The following is a 17,815-nucleotide window of genomic DNA, read 5'->3' as shown; positions in this document are numbered from 1 at the left end:
GCGTGATGGGCTGAATGGCTCACTCCTGCTCCTATGTTCATATGCTGTTAAAAATTCACTTACACTTGAATGGACAAGCCCCAACTTCTTCTGACTGTTTAGTGAGTATCTAGTGGTTAAGAACTGTAATTTCACCCCATTCCATATGTTTTAATGTTGATTCTGCACAAGATAGTGTTATAACACAGCTTCTGGAGGAACAGGGCAACTTTGATAGCAACTTCCTGATTTCTGCATTTAACTGGGCATGTGTATCTGCTGGAAATTGCTGTCCGATTTACACTTTAATAACTGATGTTGGCGGCGTCACCATTATTTGCTGCAAAATCTGAGCCAATATCATGTAAATTCCCAAAACGTTCCAGTTGTTTCGCTTTCTGGGGTTGATTTACATAGGTCCCAGCAGCCTGTCAATATTTTGTGTAGATTAGTGTGGGCGGGCTATTTAACAGTGAAAGGTATTACTGCTGAACTTAATCCTATGCTCATCCAATAGGTAGCAATAGTGATTCCCACCACCTACCCATTGGAGTTGCTCATAATACTTCAACACAACTAGGTATCGAACCAGGAACCTGGCTCAGTTCTACAGTAAATGGTGTGTTCTCTGGCGTTTACTTTTCTATTTTGCCCTCCATTATGCCATCTCATTTTAAAATAGGGATATAGGAATAAGTATGCCTCTGAAGAGTGCCTGCAGAGTCTCATCGACAGGTTTGCGGCTGCCTGCAACGAATTTGGCCTAACCATCAGCCTCAAGAAAACGAACATCACGGGGCAGGACGTCAAAAATGCTCCATCCATCAATATCGGCGACCACGCTCTGGAAGTGGTTCAAGAGTTCACCTACCTAGGCTCAACTATCACCAGTAACCTGTCTCTAGATGCAGAAATCAACAAACGCATGGGAAAGGCTTCCACTGCTATGTCCAGACTGGCCAAGAGAGTGCGGGAAAATGACGCACTGACACAGAACACAAAAGTCCGAGTGTATCAAGCCTGTGTCCTCAGTACCTTGCTCTATGGCAGCGAGGCCTGGACAACGTATGTCAGCCAAGAGCGACGTCTCAATTCATTCCATCTTCGCTGCCTCTGGAGAATACTTGGCATCAGGTGGCAGGACCGTATCTCCAACACAGAAGTCCTCGAGGCGGCCAACATCCCCAGCTTATAGACACTACTGAGTCAGCGGCGTTTAAGATGGCTTGGCCACGTGAGCCGCATGGAAGATGGCAAGATCCCCAAAGACACATTGTACAGCGAGCTCGCCACTGGTATCAGACCCATCGGCCGTCCATGTCTAAGCTTTAAAGACGTCTGCAAACGCGACATGAAATCCTGTGACATTGATCACAAGTCGTGGGAGTCAGTTGCCAGCATTCGCCAGAGCTGGCGGACAGCCATAAAGGCGGGGCTAAGGTGTGGCGAGTCGAAGAGACTTAGCAGTTGGCACGAAAAAAGACAGAGGCGCAAGGGAAGAACCAACTGTGTAACAGCCCCGACAATCAAATTTTTCTGCAGCACCTGTGGAAGAGCCTGTCACTTTAGAATTGGCCTTCATAGCCACTCCAGGCGCTGCTCCACACACCACTGACCACCTCCAGGCGCTTACCCATAGTCTCTCGAGATAAGGAGACCAAAGAGATGCTTCTTAAGAACAAGCAGGAAAAGAGGGGGAGCTGGAAATGAAAAAACTGATTCTTTTAACCTTCATACCTAACAGTTGGTATGTGCAATTCGAGCATTCTAAATCTCACTGAGCCCTTAACATGACACAAAAAGTATTTATCGTTCATGATAAAATTAATTCTTGTACTTTGTCAAAAATCAACAAGATAAATAGTATTGGATTACAGAACTGGTCAATTGTAAATTCATCTCCATTTTTGCCAGATTGCATATAGTAAAAAGCATACCCTTGTACATTGCTTGGAAGTCGACTAATCTTTAATTGATACAGGAAACAAATTAACCATTTTTACAAGATTTATACAAGAGAAATCACAACAATTAGACAAAACTTCCCTAATGACGAGGATGGGACTTAAACCTGTGCCTATTCTGCCCAAGGGATTAATAACCTATTGCCTTACCCACTTGGCACCTTATGACAAAATTGTTCGAAGCCCAGAAATCATTTTTAGAGCACTTTTCACCTTACATTTGTTATTTACAATTCACAAAGCTAAGGATGTTTTCATTGATTAACACATAATTGATCAAGTTTCACATATCCCAATAATATTGTTGTTGCAAGTTACATCATGTTTACAATAGTTATTTACACAACAAGCACTTATTTTAATTTCACAAACTCTACCACACCCTTAAGTTTATAAAATTATTTCTGAACAGCTTGCCACACGTATAGTTTGAGATTGTATTGTACAATTCAAGCCTGTAAACTGCACGGTCTTTCGAAAGTTAGACCTAAGCGATTCAATACCATCCTAGTTTCTTAAACAGGCCAGATTTAATAGTGATCCCATATATGGGAGATATAAAATAAATTTTTGTCAGGCCAGTTTCTTTCCAAGTGATTGCTCATTTCTGGAGTAAAACTTGGAATATGGTTTGTTGTGACACAAATCTTGTTAGTAGCTAATTCAATGGTAAGTGGTTGCCTTAGCAGTAAGTAGTGCTGTCATTAGCATGAATTAGCTAACAACTTACAAAAACTGTCAAACTAACGGAATAAAACTTGACAAAAAAAAGTGTCAAATGTAGAAACGCTATCATTCTGTTCAGAGACATTAATCATGCTTTCTCAGTTCTCATTATATACATTTACACTAACTGCTGAAAATTCTTTGTGGTTGTTTTGAGATGACAACAAAAAGTTATCAAAACATCAGATACTTGGAAAAACTATATTTCCTGTTTTATCAACTTAATATGTAAGAGTTTACATAAACATGGCCTGATGTGTTGAGATAAAAAATAGCACGTATCTCACCTTGGTTGACCATATCAGGATTTTTTTCATTGCAAAATGTTCTGCATTTTAGGGCCAACTAATCCCAAAGATAATCTAATTTTTCAATTTTAATGAACTAGAAGAAATGTCAAGCATTTATGCATTTCAGTCCAGTGTTTGGAATAAATGATAGGAATTCCATGTACACAACAGTCACAGTTTTTAAACTTAAAACCACGCTACAATCCAGATTTCAGTCAAGTACCTACTGCTGTCTGGCTGTCTACATTTGGTGGGCTTGGTTTCATTTCCTCCGTTGTAACATTCAGCGCAGATGACGGCAGTGCCGGTGGATATTGTTCACTTAGCTTCTCAGTTTTTGTCTCTAATCCAGGGTTGTCTAAAGTGCTGTCTGCTCTCAGGATCTGTTCCAGTTCCCCATCAAGGTTGTTCTTGGATGGAATTATAACTTCCTTTTTTGGTAGGAGAAAATCAAGCAGTTCTACAATAATGCCTATATTAATGCACCCAATGGAACCATATTTATGAAGTTGAGTGGGAGGAATACCTGCCAAACACACAAAAAATGTGAAATATGTAAGACAAAGGATAATATTTGGCTGCCAGTGAGTCACTGGGCTGTGGTTCAACAAGGTTTATTGGACAGCAATTAAGTATAATACATTAAAACTAAGTAAATAGTGACTGGAGCATGAGCAACAACTGAGTACATACCAAGAATCTGTGCTACTTGTGCAGGTGGAAAAAGAACCTGTAAGCATCGGTTCAGGTAAGGCACTAGGTCTTCAGTAAATGTAATGCAGAACTGGACAAACAACTCCCGTTCTTTCACACTGAATGCAGTTTCCTCTGCTCGATGAAAAGTGAGAATTAACTTTGTAACCTACAAAGAAAAAAAATGAATTAGCAAAAAAAAACTAATGTTCTCCAAGGTACTCAGCACTTAACATCTTGTTCCGAAGAAAGAAGATAGAGCTGTAGCCTTATCCAGATCTGCCACTGCTATCAATGTTAATGTATCAGAGATAACTCTAGCACAAGTCTGGGAATGCAATTCCTCCATTCTGCCACCAACTCACTGCATTCCCTCAAAACTCAATAAAAGTCTGATTTTTAGAACAACTGTTTTCAAATTCAGTTTTTGTCAAACTATTGTGAAGATCACTGCTGCAGTCCAGCACAATCACTGCTGATTATCTTGGAGGTTTCATTCCAAAGGAAATGTTCAGCCTTAAATTACTCCCCCGCATCAAAAGAGCAATTACTAGAAGCACACATGCCACGGAGCAAGGCAAAATAGTGCTAGTAAGACATTGCTATTTTATAATGTAAATAGTAATTTTAGTTAAGAATCTTGTTTATTTTGGTCATGCCACTTTCTCATGCTCTCCATCCTGCTTAAACCTTTGGACCCATTGGTCTTCGTACCCCCGACTCAGTGTATACATTGTACACACACTCACTCTGCATATCTCATTTTTTCCCTTTTACTCTCAAACTTTCATTGAGATCCCAAGCTAGACTTGAGACTTCTATAGCTGAAGAAATTCTCTCTCTTCCTAGGTATGAGGTAGGGAGTGAGTGAGGGCTAGTAATTAAAATAGATAAGTTCCAAAAGTTCAAAGCATACATTATTTTTAAAAATGTGTTCCTTCTCAGATTTCCATCACTGGACAGAGGAAAGAGGGGAAGGATTTGCAAACACGAGTCCTGGAATGTTCGGCCACTGTCCAAAACTCTGTTGCTCGTATCCTATACTATCTGCACTATCTTTAGGTACGTGAAAAGGAAAAGATTAGCAAAGACAAATGTAGGTCCATTACAGATAGAGACAGGAGAATTTGCAGTGGAGAATGAGGATTTGGTTACTTTGTGACTGTCTTCACAGACGAAGACACAGAAAATCTCCCAGAAATACTAGGAATCAAGGGAATTGAAAGAAATTAGTATCAATAGATGTAGTACTCAAAAAATTAATTGGACTGAAAGTTGATAAATCCCCTAGACCAGATGAGCTACATCCCAGAGTTTTGAAGGAGGTGGCTACAGAGATAGTGGATGCATTGGTGGTTATCTTTCAAAATTCTATAGATTCTGGAATGGTTCCTGCAGGCTGGAAAGTAGCAAATGCAATCCCACTATTTAAGAAGGGAGCAAGAGAGAAAATGGAAAACGACAGACCTGTTAGTTTGATGTCAGTAGTAGGTAAAATGTTGGAATCTATTATAAAGGATGAGATAACTGGACACTTGGAAAATAATATGATTGGGCAGAGTCAACATGGATTTGTGAAAGGGAAATCATGTTTGACAAACCTGTGTTTTTTTGAGGATGTTACTTGTAGCATAGATAAAGGAGAATAGTGGATGTCATAGAGTCGTACAGCATAGAAACAGGCCCTTCGGCCCAGCGTGTCCATGCCGACCATAATGCCTATCTATACTAATCCCACCTGCCTGCATTAATTCCATATCTCTCTATGCCTTGCTCATTCAAGTACCTGTCCAGATGCCTCTTAAATGTCGCTACTGTTCCCGCCTTCACCACCTCCTCAGGCAGCTCATTCCAGATGTGGTGTATTTGAATTTTCAGAAGGCTTCTGATAAGGTCCCATACAGGAAGTTAGTAAACAAAATTTAGAGCACATGGGATTGGGCGTAATATACTGCTATGGTTAACAGAGAGAAAGCAAAGAGTAGGAATAAATGGGTCATTCTCAGGATGACAGGCAGTTACTAGTGGGGTACCGCAAGGATTAGTGCTTGGGCCACAGCTGTTCACAATCTATATAAATGATTTGGATGTGGGGACCAAATATTTCCAAATTTGTTGATGACACAAAACTAGGTGGGAAAGTAAGTTGTGAGGAGGGTGCAAGGGGCTTCAAGGGATTTGGACAGGCTAAGTGAATGGGCAAGAACATGGCAGATGGAATATATCAACATTCGGGCAAACGGGTTAGGAGCAGAAGTAGTATGCCATTCGACCCCTCGAGCCTGCTCCACTATTCAATAAGATCATGGCTGATCTGTTTAGGTCTCAAATTCCATACTCCCATCTACCCCGATAACCTTTGATTTCCTTGTCAAACAAGAATCTATCTACCTCTGCCTTAAAAATATTCAATGACCCCACCTCCAACACCTTCTGAGGCAGAGAGTTCCAAAGTCACAAGATAGAAAACAGTTCTCATCTCTGTTCTAAAAGGGCGACCCCTAATTTTAAAACAGTGCCCCCCAGTTCTGGACTCACCCACAAGAGGAAGAATTCTTTCCACACCCACCTTATCAAGACCGTTCAGGATCTTATAAACTTCAATCAAATCTCCCCTCACTCTTCCAAACTCGAGTGAAAATAAGCCCAGTCTGTCCAACCTTTCCTCATAAGACAATCTGCTCATTCCAAGCATCAATCTAGTAAACCTCCTCGGAACTGCATAAAACGCATTTACATCCTTCCTCAAATATGGAGACCAAAACTCAACACAGTATTTGAGATGTGGTCCCACCAATGCCCTGTATAACCTCTCTTTGGCCTCCTTATCTCGAGAGACAATGGATACGCGCCTGGAGGTGGTCAGTGGTTTGTGAAGCAGCGCCTGGAGTGGCTATAAAGGTCAATTCTAGGGTGACAGGCTCTTCCACAGGTGCTGCAGAGTAATTTGTTTGTTGGGGCTGTTGCACAGTTGGCTCTCCCCTTGCGCCTCTGTCTTTTTTCCTGCCAACTACTAAGTCTCTTCGACTCGCCACATTTTAGCCCCGTCTTTATGGCTGTCCGCCAGCTCTGGCAAACGCTGGCAACTGACTCCCATGACTTGTGATCAATGTCACAGGATTTCATGCCGTGTTTGCAGACGTCTTTAAAGCGGCGACATGGACGGCCGATGGGTCTGATACCAGTGGCGAGCTCGCTGTACAATGTGTCTTTGGGGATCCTGCCATCTTCCATGCGGCTCACATGGCCAAGCCATCTCAAGCGCCGCTGACTCAGTAGTGTGTACAAGCTGGGGACGTTGGCCGCCTCGAGGACTTCTGTGTTGGAGATACGGTCCTGCCACCTGATGCCAAGTATTCTCCGGAGGCAGCGAAGATGGAATGAATTGAGACGTCGCTCTTGGCTGACATACGTTGTCCAGGCCTCGCTGCCATAGAGCAAGGTACTGAGGACACAGGCCTGATACACTCGGACTTTTGTGTTCCGTGTCAGTGCGCCATTTTCCCACACTCTCTTGGCCAGTCTGGACATAGCAGTGGAAGCCTTTCCCATGCGCTTGTTGATTTCTGCATCTAGAGACAGGTTACTGGTGATAGTTGAGCCTAGGTAGGTGAACTCTTGAACCACTTACAGAGCGTGGTCGCCAATATTGATGGATGGAGCATTTCTGACGTCCTGCCCCATGATGTTCGTTTTCTTGAGGCTGATGGTTAGGCCAAATTCATTGCAGGCAGCCGCAAACCTGTCGATGAGACTCTGCAGGCACTCTTCAGTGTGAGATGTTAAAGCAGCATCGTCAGCAAAGAGGAGATCCCTGATGAGGACTTTCCGTACTTTGGACTTCGCTCTTAGACAGGCAAGGTTGAACAACCTGCCCCCTGATCTTGTGTGGAGGAAAATTCCTTCTTCAGAGGACTTGAACGCATGTGAAAGCAGCAGGGAGAAGAAAATCCCAAAAAGTGTGGGTGCGAGAACACAGCCCTGTTTCACGCCACTCAGGATTGGAAAGGGCACTGATGAGGAGCCACCATGTTGAATTGTGCCTTTCATATTGTCATGGAATGAGGTGATGATACTTAGTAGCTTTGGTGGGCATCCAATCTTTTCTAGTAGTCTGAAGAGGTCAAAGGCTTTGGTGAGATCAATGAAAGCAATGTAGAGGGGCATCTGTTGTTCACGGCATTTCTCCTGTCTCTGATGAATCGAGAACTGCTTGTCAACGGTCGATCTCTCTGCACGAAAGCCACACTGTGCCTCAGGGTAGACGCGCTCGGCCAGCTTCTGGAGCCTGTTCAGAGCGACTCGAGCAAAGACTTTCCCCACTATGCTGAGCAGGGAGATTCCACGGTAGTTGTTGCAGTCACCGCGGTCACCTTTGTTTTTATAGAGGGTGATGATATTGGCATCGCGCATGTCCTGGGGTACTGCTCCCTCGTCCTAGCACAGGCATAGCAGTTCATGTAGTGCTGAGAGTATAGCAGGCTTGGAACTCTTGATTATTTCAGGGGTAATGCTGTCCTTCCCAGGGGCTTTTCCACTGACTAGAGAATCAATGGCATCACTGAGTTCCGATTTGGTTGGCTGTATGTCCAGCTCATCCATGACTGGTAGAGGCTGGGCTGCACTGAGGGCAGTCTCAGTGACAGCATTCTCCCTGGAGTACAGTTCTAGGTAGTGCTCAACCCAGCGGTCCATCTGTTTGTGTTGGTCATAGAACCATAAAGACACAGAAGGAGGCCATTCAGCTAGTTGTCGGCTGAAAAAACCAGCTGCCCAATCAAATCCCACCTTCCAGCACCTGGTCTATAGCGTTGCAGGTTACATCACTTCAGGTACACGCCCAGGTACCTTTTAAAAGAATTGAGGGTTTCTGCCTTCATCACCATTCCTGGCAAAGAATTCCAGACACCCACCAGCCTCTGGGTGAAAAAGGTTTTCCTCATGTCCCCTCTAATCCTTCTACCAATCACCTTAAATCTGTGTCCCCTGGTAACTGACCTCCATGCCAGGGAAAACAGGTCCTTCCTGTCCACTCTATCTAGGCCCCTCATAATATTGCACACCTCAATTAAGTCTCCCCTCAGCCTCCTCAGTTCCAAGGAAAATAACCCTAGCCGATCCAATCTTTCCTCATAGCTGCAACTTTCATGCCCTGGCAACATTCTTGTAAATCTCCTCTGTACTCTCTCCAGAGCAATTATGTCCTTTCTGTAATGTGACCAGAACTGTACGCAATACTCCAGTTGTGTCCTAACCAGCGTTTTATACAGTTTCAGCATCACATCCCTGTTTTTGTATTCTATAGCTTGATCAATAAAGGAAAGCATTCCAGATACCTTCTTCACCACTCTATCCACCTGTCCTGACAGGGACCTGTGGACATACACTCCAAGGTCTCTCACTTCTTCTAACCCTCTCAATATTTTCCCGTTTATTTTGTATTCCCTCGCTTTATTTGCCCTCCCCAAAAGCATTACCTCACACTTCTTAGGATTGAATTCCATTTGCCACTTTTGCACCCACTCAACCAAATCATTGATACCATTTTGGAGTCTATTGCCATCCTCTTTGCTATTAACTACATGGCCAATTTTTGGCTCATCAGCAAATTTCCCAATCATGCCTCCCACATTTAAGCAAATCATTAATGTATACACAAACAGCAAGGGACCTAACACCGAGCCCCGTGGAATGCCACTGGAAACAGCTTTCCATTCGCAAAAACATCCGTCAATTACTACCCTTTGTTTCCTGTCCCTGAGCCAATTCTGGATCCAACCTGCCACATTTCCCTGTATCCCATGGGCTTTCATTTTACTCACCAGTCTGCCATGCGGGACCTTGTCAAATGCCTTACTGAAATCCATGCAAACCACATCCACTGCACTACCCCCATCAATCCTCCCCGTCACTTCCTCAAAAAGCTCAATCAAGTTAGCAAGACATGACCTCCCCCTAACAAACCCATGCTAACTATCCCTGATTAATCCATGCCTTTTTAAGTGGCAGTTTATACCGTCCCTCAGAATTGATTCTAACAATTTACCCACCGAGGTCAGACTGACTGACCTATAATTATCTGGCCTATCCCTCGCACCCTTTTTAAACAATGGTACAACATTCACAGACCTCCAATCATCTGGTACCTCGCCTGAAGCATAACATAAAGCATAACATCCTTACTTTTATTTTCAATTCCTCTTGTAATAAAGGATAGCATTCCATTAGCCTTCTTTATGACTTGCTGTACCTGCATACTAACTGCACCTCGGAATTCTGCAGTCTTTCTAAGTTTAAGTAAAACGCTGCTTTTTTATTCTTCCTGCCAAAGTGAACAACTTCACATTTTCACACATTATACTCCATCTGCCAGATTTTCCCCTCCTCACTTACCTATCTATATCGGTCTGCAACCTCCTTATGTCCTCTTCACAACACAACATCCTACCTATCTTTGTGTTATCTGTAAATTTAGCTACCATGCTATCATTCCTCTCATCTAAGTCATTAATATAAATTGTAAAAAGTTGAGGCCCCAACACAGATCCCTGTGGGACTCCACTCGTCACAACCTGCCAATCAGAAAAGGACCCATTTATGCATACTCTCTGTTTTCTGCCAGCCAGCCAATCTTCTATCCATGCTAATATGTTACCCCCTACTTTGCTCAATAACCTTTCATGTGGCATCTTGTCAAATGCCTTCTGGAAGTCCAAGTACGGTATGTCAACGGGCTCCTCTTTATCCACAGCGCATGTTACTCCTTCAAAGAACTACAATAAATTGGTTAAACACAATTTCCCTTTCACAAAACCATGCTAACCATTCCTGATTACCTTGAGTTTTTCTAAGTGCCTCCTTAATGATCCATTCTAACATCTTCCTCACGACAGACATCAAACTAACTGGCCTATTTACCTGTTTTCTGTCTCTCCACCAACCCCCCCCCCCACAACTTCTTGAATAAAGGGGCTATATTTGCTACTTTGCAGTCTGATGGAACCTTTCCAGAATGCAGCGAATTTTGAAAAATTAACACCAACGCATCTACTATGTCATTAGCCACATCTTTTAAGACCCTAGGATGAAGCCCATCAGGACCCAGGGACTTGTCAGTCGACAGCTCCATCAGTTTGAATGTACTGTGAATAAGTGTAAAGTGATCCACTTTGGTAGAAAAAACAGAAAGGCAGAGTATTTCTTAAATAGTGAGAGATTGGGAAGCGTTGATGTCCAAAGGGACCTCGGTGTCCTTGTTCATGAGTCACAAAAGCTATCATGCAGGTGCAGCAAGCAATTAGAAAGACAAATGGTATGTTGGCCTTCATTGCAAGGGGATTTGAATACAGGAGTAAAGATGTCTTGCTGCAATTGTATAAAGCCTTGGTGAGACTGCATCTGGAGTGTTGTGTACAGTTTTGGTCTCCTTGTCTAAGGAAGGATATACTTGCCATACAGGGAGTGCAACTGAGGTTCACCACACTAATCTCTGGGATAGCGGGATTGTCTTGTGAGGAGAGATTGCAGAAACTGGGCCTGTATTCTCTAGAGCTTCAAAGAATGAGGGGCAATCTCACTGAAACTTACAAAATTCTTACAGGGCAAGACAGGATGGATGTGGATAGGATATTTCCTCTGGCTAGTGAGTCTAGAACGAGGGAACACTGTCTCAGAATAAGGAGTAGGCCTTTTAAGACTGAGATGAGCAGGAATTTCTTTACTCAGAGGGTGTTGAATCTGTGGATTTCTCTACCCCAGAGGGCTGTGGAAGCTCAATCATTGAGCATGTTCAAGACAGAAATCGATAGATTTCCAGATGCTAATGACATCGAGGGATATGGGGATAGTGGGGAAAAATGGCATAGTGGTAGATGATCAGCCATGAACTGTTTGAATGACGGAGCAGGCTCGATGGGCTGAATGGCCTACACCTGCTCCTATTCCTATGTACTTGTGAACATAAGATCCTAAGAAATAGGAGCAGGAGTAGACCATACCACCTTCTCGAGGACTATTAGGGATGGGCAATAAATGCTGTCTTAGCCAGCAATGCCCACATCCCAAGAATGAATAAAAAAAATCATGGCTGATCTTCTGTCTCAACTCCTCTTTCCCATCTGCTCCCCATATCCCTTGATTCTGAGAGACCATAAATCTAGCTCAGCCTTGAATACGATGGAGCATCTGCAACTCTCTGGGATAGAGAATTCTAAAGACTCACAACCATCCAACTGAAGAAATTTCTCTTCATCCCAGTCCTAAATGATCTTGAGACTGTGCCCCATGTTCTAGATTCCCTAGCAGGGGAAACAATCTCTCAATGTCTACCCTGTCAAACCCCTTCTGAATCTTGCATGTTTCGATGAGATAACCCCTCATTCTTCTAAACTCCAGAGAGTATAGACACAATTTACTCAGGCTATCACAGGACAACCTCCTCATTCCAGGAACCAGTGAAACTTTGCTGTACTGCCTCCAAGGCAAGTATATCCTTCCTTAGAAATGGAGACCAAAACTGTGCACAGTACTCCAGGTGTGGCCTCACTAAAGCCCTATACAATTGTAGCAAGATTTCCTTATACTTGTACTCCAATCCCCTTGCAATAAAGGCCAACATGCCACTTGTCTTCCTAATTGCTTCCTGTGCCTGCATGCTAACTCTGTTTTTTGTACAAGTACATCCAAGTCTCTGAACATCAACATTTAAAACTTTCAGACCTTTTAAAAACATTCTGCTTTTCTATTATTACCAAAGTGAATAACCTCACATTTTCCCACATTATACTCCATCTGCCACCTTGTTGTCCACTCACTGAACCTCTCTTTATCTCTATGCAGCCTCTTTGTGTCCTGCTCGCAGTTTACCTTCCCACCTAGCTTTGCATTGTCAGCAAACGTAGATACATTACTCTTGGTTCCTTCGTTTAAATCATTAATATAGATTGTAAATAGTGCCGCCCCAGCACTGATCCTTGTGTCACTCCACTAGTCACAGCTTGTCAACATGAAAATGTCTTGTTTATCCCTACTCTTTGCTTCCTGTCCTTTAATCAATCCTCTATCCATGCTAATATATTACCCCCAATGCCACGAGCCCTTAGCTTTCATATTAACCTTTTGTGTAGATCCTTACCAAATGCCTTTTGGAAATCCAAGTATACTGCATCTACTGGCTCCCCTTTATCTACCCTACTAGTTGCATCCTCAAAAAATTCTAATAAATTTGACAAACACAATTTCCCTTTCGTAAAAACTACATTGACTGTCTCATCATCCTATGATTTTCTAAGTGCATTGTTAAGAGTTTTTTAGTAATAGATTTCAGCATTTTCCTAATGACTGATGTCAGGCTAACTGGCCTGTGGTTCCTGTTTTCTCTCCCTCCATCTTTTGCCCTACAAATTCGATACGTTAGGTACAATGCCTCTGAGAGACAACGTGTGCTAGATACAAGAATTTTAGCATATACCCTTGTGGCAATAATAATCAATTGGAGGATATGCTGTTTTTATCCACAGAATGTACAATATGATCATCGCCACTGATATATGCTGAAAGGCAAAAAATATTGATATGTCAAATTATGGGAATGCTTACAGTCAGCCTTTTTTTCTCCCCTTTTATAAAATAGTTCAGAAAAATGGTAGAAGTGGGGAAGATGTTCCAAGTTGCAGATTTAGTGTGACAGATGAGTGTGATGGAAAAACTATTACAGTGAGGGAAATATCTTATAGTATCAAATGACCAGTCATTTTAGTACTTCAATTAAGCTAGACTGTAAACAAAACTTAAGTAGGCAACACACCAACATTTGTGTTTCTAAACTTGCTTAATTGGCACTTTGTTTAAAAACACTTTTCTTTAGCATTTGATTATATTGTGGTAACAGCAGCTGAAATACCTTCACAAGTGCATCTTCCAAGCACATGGTTACTTCCTGCGCAAGTGCTATAGGACAGCAGAGACGAAGATCATTAAAGGCTGCCAAGTTGTTATTTAGAAAACATGCCAGCGGAGGGAAGTCCAGAAGCACCATTGGAGGCTGCAGAGTGCCCGGCTGACTAGTCGGTAGTGTCACAGGGATTGCGCTGCCTAACATTGACGAGGCAGAGGTTAATGTGTACAAATTCATGTCTTCCTGAAACTTCTCCACAGCGTCCTGAACAGCTTTCATGAAAGTATTCATAGCAACCTTTTGAAACATAGGAGCAAGCTGTCCACGAAAATCTGTTCCTACACGACTAAAAGAAAGCCCAAAATACATGCACTGCCCCAGCAATGAATCCAAGCGACTACCCACTCCCTTCTGAAGATCTGATTCCAGGGTCTGCAAAAACTCAGAAACCTTTTGCACCACCCAGCCATGGAAAATAGCACTTTCATTCACAGTGGGATTGCTGGAAAGCAATAATGGATCTTCATCTGAGAAAATAGCACGGTACTGAGTGATGATGTCAAACAGATGTACTCGACAAGCCTCAATTGTTTTAGTTATGTGAAAATAAGGATCACTGTCTGTTATGGAGCCAAGCATAGATTTTAACCAGGCATCTCGAGCTTGAAGAAACTTTATTCTTAATTCTGCTTCAGTGAAAACATCCATCCTTCTCAAATAGCCTATGACCCGAAGACAAGCTGGAAGTTGGATATTGGTACGTAGCTGTTGGATAAGCTGGTTTAACATCAACTGAGCAGATGAACGGACTTCATTCACTATCCCCTGTGTGAGAAATGTGATAAAGAACACTTTAAAATGTTGCAGAGATTTAGACGACAAAACTATGTATTTACATTTCTCAATTTGAAATAATGATCGAGGTGAGCAGAAGTTGGACCAAAATGCATAAAATGTGCATAGGAGATGAAACTAAAAGAAAGTATCTTTTTGTTGTATCAGGAAAATCCTATACTGCAGCCAGTTATATCTATCACTACCACCATCTCAAGGGCAATTAGCGATGGCAATAATACTGGTTTTGCCAGCAACACTCACATCCTGTGAATGAATAAAAGTCTATTTCCAGCATTTTCTGCTTTTATTTCAGGTTTCCAGGATCGGCAGTTTTTGCTTTTTTATATCTATTTCATGTCATGTTAAGAAGAATTACACATGAGGAACACTCTGAAATCAATTCTCACCCATAGCTGATACTGGAAACAAAATTACAAGGAAGCTAATACCTGTACCACGGGTATGGAAGAATATTTCTTCTCCAACCTCTTCACGTAACAGGTCAACTCAAGAGCCTCCTCATAGTAGCCGTTCCTGACGCAGGTGTCCATGAGTTGCGGGATCTCCAGGATTTCCAGGATCTCGGTGTGGCGGTTGAGGGTCAGGGTGTTCATCCTCCTGCTGGCCCCAGTCTCCTCCGTCTCCTTGATGAACTGCCTGCACTTCTCGCTCAGTCCGGGCAGCTTGTCCAGCAGGCTGGAGACGTGCTTCTCCACCAGGCCGAAGTCGCGGTAGATTTCCTTGGTGCATTCCGCTGTTTTAATGAATGTTTTGTAGTTGGAGAAGGCCAGTTCCTGAGTCTGCTGCAGGATCTGGGCCCGCTCCTCCGCAAGCCTCTCGGGCTCCCGGTTGAGCTTATCCACCCCGTACGAGCTGAGCTCGGAGAGATACAGCGTGAAATCGGGATTCTCCCTCCAGTTTTCAGGGAAAGAATCCTTGAAAATCGACGCCAGGATGCTCTCATCCTCCACATCAATCCCCAAGGTCGCCATTTTGCTGGCTAGCGTCACGTCCGGTTTCAACAACAACCACTTTATTAGCAGGAGGCGGTTCAACCGTCACTTCCTGATCAGGAACATGTCTGCTGTTGTAAGGTAATGTTGTTGCTGTATTGGTCAAGGAAACTTCATGGTTGTCAAATGCTACCAATACTAAAATTCAAAGGAGAAAGGATTTGCATTTATATAGCCCCTTTTATGACCTAGAGATTTCCTCAAGTGCTTTTCAGCCAAAGATGTGCTTTTTTGAAGTGTCGACGCTGTTTTAATGTTGGGAAACTTGGCGCCCCATTTGCGCACATCAAAGTTTCACAAACAGCAATAAGGAAATGATCAGATAATTTTTTTTGTTGATATTGGCCAGTACTCGTGGGAAGATTTTCCTGCTCTCAGTTAGCACAATGGGATCTTTTGGTTTAAAGTTTCATCCAAAAAAGACGGCATCTCCAACAATACAGCACTCCCTCAGCACCACATGTCGGCTGAAGTTATGTGCTCAACTGTTTGGAGTGGAACTTGAATGCACAACCTACTGACTCAGAGGTGAGAGTACTACAAGTGAGCCAAGGCTAGCACCAGAAAGCTTTTCAACACTTTGCATATAATCCTCGAACATAGTGATTTCTTCCTAGTTGGTGTAATACAATCAAAAGATTGTCTACAAACTGAGTTAAAAATGTGCCTGCAGATATATTCCCGAGGCTTCTTTAGTTATAATGTTTTGTTGAAGAGGAATTTGGGAGTTGTTGATGTTCTGCAAAACTGCACATCCTGCAGAGGTCACCAGTGTTCTTCTCAAATCTGCTGAAAGTGTTGGCAAGGAAAAGGGGCAATTGCAAATGACAAGAAGAATGATAAAATACAACACAAAATGAATTGGAAAAAAAATGAAAAAGACTGTCAAAGATAAAACACACATTACTGTACAGAAATTACTTACCTTGACTTATACTTTTTGTAGTGTATTCGTATAAACAGAGTGACTAACCTAGCTTCAATTCCTGCATTTCTTTCCCCTCACTGAGAAATTTGGATCCTTTGTTAACTGACCCTTTGTAAAACAAGTCTCCACTTCTAGCATTGCTTTTTTTTTGTACATTTCGGTTCTTGCCCTTGTCAGCCACATTCATGCCTTAATTCCTGGCTGTTGTGTCCATTGTCTCCATTTTCTATTCCAGTGCTTCTCAAATGTTTTTAGTTGAATGGCCCCTTTTCAAATGGCTTAGTAATCACAGACCACCCCCATCTAAATTAGGGAAAGTGGTGCTCTGGGTGAACTTGTATTTGGCACGCTTGCTTTGAGTTTAAGTATGTAGTATTTATAAAAATTCCCCTGTCTTGAACAAGACTGAACTCAGTTGGCGCTATCTGCTCCCACCTCCCTACTTACATCAAGCCTGCTTCCAACTGCCACTCATTTGCTTGCTGCTGACCATGGTGCCCTGCGTGGTTGCCCATGTTGCCACAAATCTACTAGAATTCTTCGAGGATGTAACTAGTAGAGTTGATGAGGGGGAGCCAGTGGATGTGGTTTATTTGGACTTTCAAAGGGCTTTGGACAAAGCCCCACATAAGAGATTAGCATGTAAAATTAAAGCGCATGGGATTGGGGGTAGTGTATTGTGATGGATAGAAAATTGGTTGGCAGATAGGAAACAAAGAGTGGGAATAAACGGGTCTTTTTCCAAACACCAGGCAGTGACTTGTCTGGTACTGCAGGGATCGCTGCTGGGACCCCAGCTATTCACAATATAAATGATTTAGATGAGGGAACTAAATTTAATATCTCCAAATTTGCAGATGACACAAAACTGGGTGGGAGGGGGAGTTGTGAGGAGGATGCAGAGAAGCTTCAAGGTGATTTGGACAAGTTGAGAGAGATGGCAAATGCAGTATGATGTGGATAAATGTGAGGTTATCCACTTTGGTAGCAAAAACAGGAAGGTAGATTATTATTTGAATAGCTATAAACTGAGAGAGGGGAATGTGCAACGAGACCTGGGTGTTCGATTTTAGATTTAGATTTAAAGATACAGCACTGAAACAGGCCCTTCGGCCCACCGAGTCTGTGCCGACTATTAACCACCCATTTATACTAATCCTACACTAATCCCATATTCCTACTACATCCTCACCTGTCCCTATATTCCCCTATCACCTACCTATACTAGGGGCAATTTATAATGGCCAATTTACCTATCAACCTGCAAGTCTTTTTGGCTGTGGGAGGAAACCGGAGCACCCGGAGGAAACGCAGTCACAGGGAGAATTTGCAAACTCCACACAGTCAGTACCCAGAATTGAACCCGGGTCGCTGGAGCTGTGAGGCTGCGGTGCTAACCACTGTGCCGCCCTACTGTGTTCTCGTACACCAGTTGCTGAAGGTAAGCAGGCAGGTATGTTAGCCTTCATAGCAAGAGGATTCGAGTGCAG

The 17,815-nt window shown here is 42.8% G+C and overlaps 1 protein-coding gene across 1 annotated transcript; it reads right to left on the bottom strand.

The window, feature by feature from the left end:
* Window positions 1-1,916: 1,916 nt before the first annotated feature.
* On the bottom strand, window positions 1,917-15,416 carry cog8 (component of oligomeric golgi complex 8). Its single transcript, XM_068049226.1, has 4 exons — window positions 14,834-15,416; window positions 13,554-14,372; window positions 3,653-3,821; window positions 1,917-3,485 (listed from the first exon to the last, which is right to left on the bottom strand). The coding sequence occupies exons 1-4, from the start codon at window positions 15,374-15,376 to the stop codon at window positions 3,175-3,177; spliced, it is 1,842 nt and encodes a 613-aa protein (XP_067905327.1). The 5' UTR covers window positions 15,377-15,416; the 3' UTR covers window positions 1,917-3,174.
* Window positions 15,417-17,815: the final 2,399 nt, after the last annotated feature.

The sequence above is a fragment of the Heterodontus francisci genome, chromosome 17, assembly GCF_036365525.1.
Source record: "Heterodontus francisci isolate sHetFra1 chromosome 17, sHetFra1.hap1, whole genome shotgun sequence".
In the NCBI taxonomy this organism is placed as follows: domain Eukaryota; kingdom Metazoa; phylum Chordata; class Chondrichthyes; order Heterodontiformes; family Heterodontidae; genus Heterodontus; species Heterodontus francisci.
Note: the sequence above shows the minus strand (reverse complement) of the source record. Positions and strands in the feature narration are given on the sequence as shown.